At 18.1% G+C, this 3,454-nt stretch overlaps 1 protein-coding gene across 1 annotated transcript in view; it reads right to left on the bottom strand.

Moving 5' to 3' along the window:
- PRSY57_0629200 (hypothetical protein) overlaps positions 1-2,326 on the bottom strand; it is a gene marked incomplete at both ends in the record, with an annotated part of 2,726 nt that extends 400 nt beyond the window's left edge. The window contains 10 exons of the mRNA XM_020114639.1: positions 89-172; positions 307-412; positions 518-679; positions 809-851; positions 964-1,129; positions 1,273-1,435; positions 1,613-1,698; positions 1,796-1,867; positions 2,057-2,122; positions 2,231-2,326. Coding sequence (XP_019970710.1) covers positions 89-172; positions 307-412; positions 518-679; positions 809-851; positions 964-1,129; positions 1,273-1,435; positions 1,613-1,698; positions 1,796-1,867; positions 2,057-2,122; positions 2,231-2,326 — 1,044 coding nt within the window. The remainder of the gene's footprint in view (positions 1-88; positions 173-306; positions 413-517; positions 680-808; positions 852-963; positions 1,130-1,272; positions 1,436-1,612; positions 1,699-1,795; positions 1,868-2,056; positions 2,123-2,230) is intronic.
- Between the last annotated feature and the right edge of the window lie 1,128 nt (positions 2,327-3,454).

Raw genomic sequence — 3,454 nt, 5'->3', positions numbered from 1 at the left:
AAAAAAAAAAAAAAAAATCAATAATATATAAATATATATATATATATATATAGATATATTCTCTCTTTTTTATCTTGAAAAGTATTACATGACGTTCATATATTTCTCTCAAATTTTCAGCGTCCTTCTTACGTTCTTCTATTTTTTCATCTTCCTTTTTCTTTTTTTCTACCTATATAATAATTATCACCAAAAAAATGATTATTTTATAAGGTCTATGCATATGTTTTGTATGAATCCGCTTTTTTTTTCAATTTACATTCTATATATATATATATATATTTATTTATTTATTTATTTATTAACCATTGCTATCAATCTTGCTTCCTTTAATTCTTCGTTTTTTCTGTTCTTCTCTTTTTCCTCAATAATTCTTTTTTCATCTTCTTTACGCTTGGTTTCCTTCTGCCATCTTTATGAAAAAATAAAAATTATATTATTATGCTCCTTTATAATTATAAATATAATTCATCTTTTCAAAATAAACAAAACAGAACATTTATTATAATGTACATACTTTAATGCTTGTATTTCATCAAAATGAGCAGCCAATTCAACATTCTTTTTTTGCTTCATCCTTATTTCATGTATTTCTTTTTCCTTATCGTCTTTTTCTTTTTTTATTTTTTCATCGTATTCCTTTTCTCTTTTTGCCTTTTCTTCTAAATATCTTACATATCTAAAATTATTATAATTTTATTTTACAAAAAAAAAAAAAAAAAGAAGAAGATATATACTTAATGAAAAAGGATAATGTATAAAGAATAAATAATCCAGTTCACTCATATTTTATCTTCTATCATATTACTCTGCATCTTTTCTCTTTTCCTCTTTCTTTTGTTCATTTATAGCTGTTTAATAAAAATAATAAAATAAACAATAAAAATATGAATAACATTCTTATCATATTAAACATATAAATATTATACAATATATTACATATACAGTTGTAATCCCCCTTACCTTCTATGTGCTTTTTATTACTCTCCAATATGTAGCTGTAAAGTTCTTTCTGTTCGGATATTTTTTCTTTCCTTTTTTCTAATTCATCGATTTTATTTTTCTCAAAACGTTTTTTCATAATTTCACCTTCTATAATTTTTAATTTTTCTTCCTCATGTTTCCTTAGCTATATATTATAGAGGTAATTTTTATGATAATCATACAAATATATATATATATATATATATATATATATATATATATATAATACATATATATGTGTGTGTACTTTTTTTTTGTATATTTTATATTTTCCAAATTTCCCTTTACTGTATTTTCCTCCATTTGATTTTTAATTATTAAAGCACTTTCTTTATTTCTTAATATAACATTTTTCTCTTCCTCCTTTTGTTTCTCTTCAAGTTCTGATAAATAAATTGTTTCGATTTCTTCTCTCTTTTGGTTTTCCTTATTTAACTTTTCTTTTTGTAATCTAAATAGTTCCCCCCAAAAAATAAAATAAAATAAAAAATAATATATAATATTAATACAAAGTATATATAAAAATATACAAAATTAAGTATATAACAAATATAACCATATTATATATATATATATATATATATATGTGTGTATAACATTGTACTATTTTATTTTTTTCAGCTGTAACTTTTTTTCCTTAATTTGCTTTTGTAATTCTTTTAATAAATCTTTATCATTTTTAATAATACGCTCCTTTTTTTTTTCTGGTGGCTTCTATACAATGAAAAATGATTAAGAAATGAGGCTTCCAATTTCGATATTTTATATAAATTAACTGGTTCATACTAATTCTTTCAATATTTTTTCATACATCATCTTCATCAGAAGAAATTTTCTTTAAATTTTTAAATTCATCTTGTTTTTGTATAAACTCTAACATTTCCTTTAAAAAAATAACATAAAAATAAATAAATAAATAAATATATATATATATATATGTAAAAATTCATCTGATCAATAACCATTATGATATATTTGTGTCTATTTTATTATCTTCATATTGCTTATTATATAAAAATAAATACAATTATATATTTATATATGCCTATTTTTAATTTCTCATTTTATGTACTTTTCTTTTAGTTAATTTATCATTTTCCTCAGTGTTGTTTTTTTCATCATCATCGTTAAACCATTTCTATAATGGGCAAATATAAAAAATACACAAGAAAAAAAAAAAAAAAAAAAAATTATAATAAGTTGATTTTATATATGTATTAAATATGAATAATATTTATACACATACATCTTCAATTTTTCGTAATTCTTCATTAAGTATTTCATTTTGCTTTTTTATTTTTTTTTTATTTAATTTAGACAAATAATTACAACTTAATTTCATTTTTCTTCTATATTTTTAATAGTATAAATCAGATGATAAATAATTTATTAATTCATATATCCAAGGTATAATAATATATCGTTCTTTTGTACAATACGTGTATTGAATAAGAGAATAGAATTCAAAAAAAAAATAAAATGATTAAATAACACACGAATAAAACAAACAAATCATATATAAAACGTTTTAAAAAGATATAATATATATATAAATATATATATATATATATATATATATATATATTTATTTATTTATTTATATATGTTAAAAGAAACATAAGTAAATATACTATATATATATATATATATATATATATATATATATTAATAGCGAAAAGAAACAGTATCTTTGTTTTTCTGTCTAGAAATAAGAAATGTCTTCATATATCTAGATTTCTTTCTTACGTTCTCCAAATGTAATATACTATCATATTAACAATAAATAATTTGTTTAGAAATACATAAAATATTATTTTTATTTGCTTTATTAATAATGAAGACATTATATATCTCTATATTTTTTTGTCCTATGATTTTTTAACATTTCATACATATTTTTATATTTTCATATTTCAAAATTCTATTATAAACTAAAATGTCTAATATCAAATATAATATTGTATTTCAAAAAAAAATAAAGAAAATAAATGCTAAATAAGGAAGAAGCAATACACATTTATCATAATATATATATATATATATATTTATTTTTTTTTTTTTTTGATTAATATACACATAATTTCAATTTAATACTTATAAAATATCTTTTGGACAAGTAATATTTATAATACAGAGTTGAGAATTTTTTTATAAGTTCTTTCAACGTGTTCCTTAAAAAAAATATAAATTGAAAAAACAAAAGGATTAAAAATAAATTAATCTTAGACGTATAAAAATTCTTTTTCCATTTTAAAAACAATATACAAAAAAAATAAAACTTAAACAAAGATAAAAATATAAATAGGAAAAATAAAATAAATAAAGAATGCATATACAGTATTATATGTAAAACAAATATATGATTAAAAAAAACAAAAAAATTAAAATTATAAAAATAATAGCACAGAATTATACCAACAATATTATAATGATACTACAAAAAAAAAAAAAAAAAAAAAAAAAACATATA

Source organism: Plasmodium reichenowi, chromosome 6 (genome assembly GCF_001601855.1).
Source record: "Plasmodium reichenowi strain SY57 chromosome 6, whole genome shotgun sequence".
Taxonomy (NCBI): domain Eukaryota; phylum Apicomplexa; class Aconoidasida; order Haemosporida; family Plasmodiidae; genus Plasmodium; species Plasmodium reichenowi.
The sequence above is the reverse complement of the archived record's forward strand: the minus strand, read 5'-3'. Positions and strand labels throughout refer to the sequence as shown.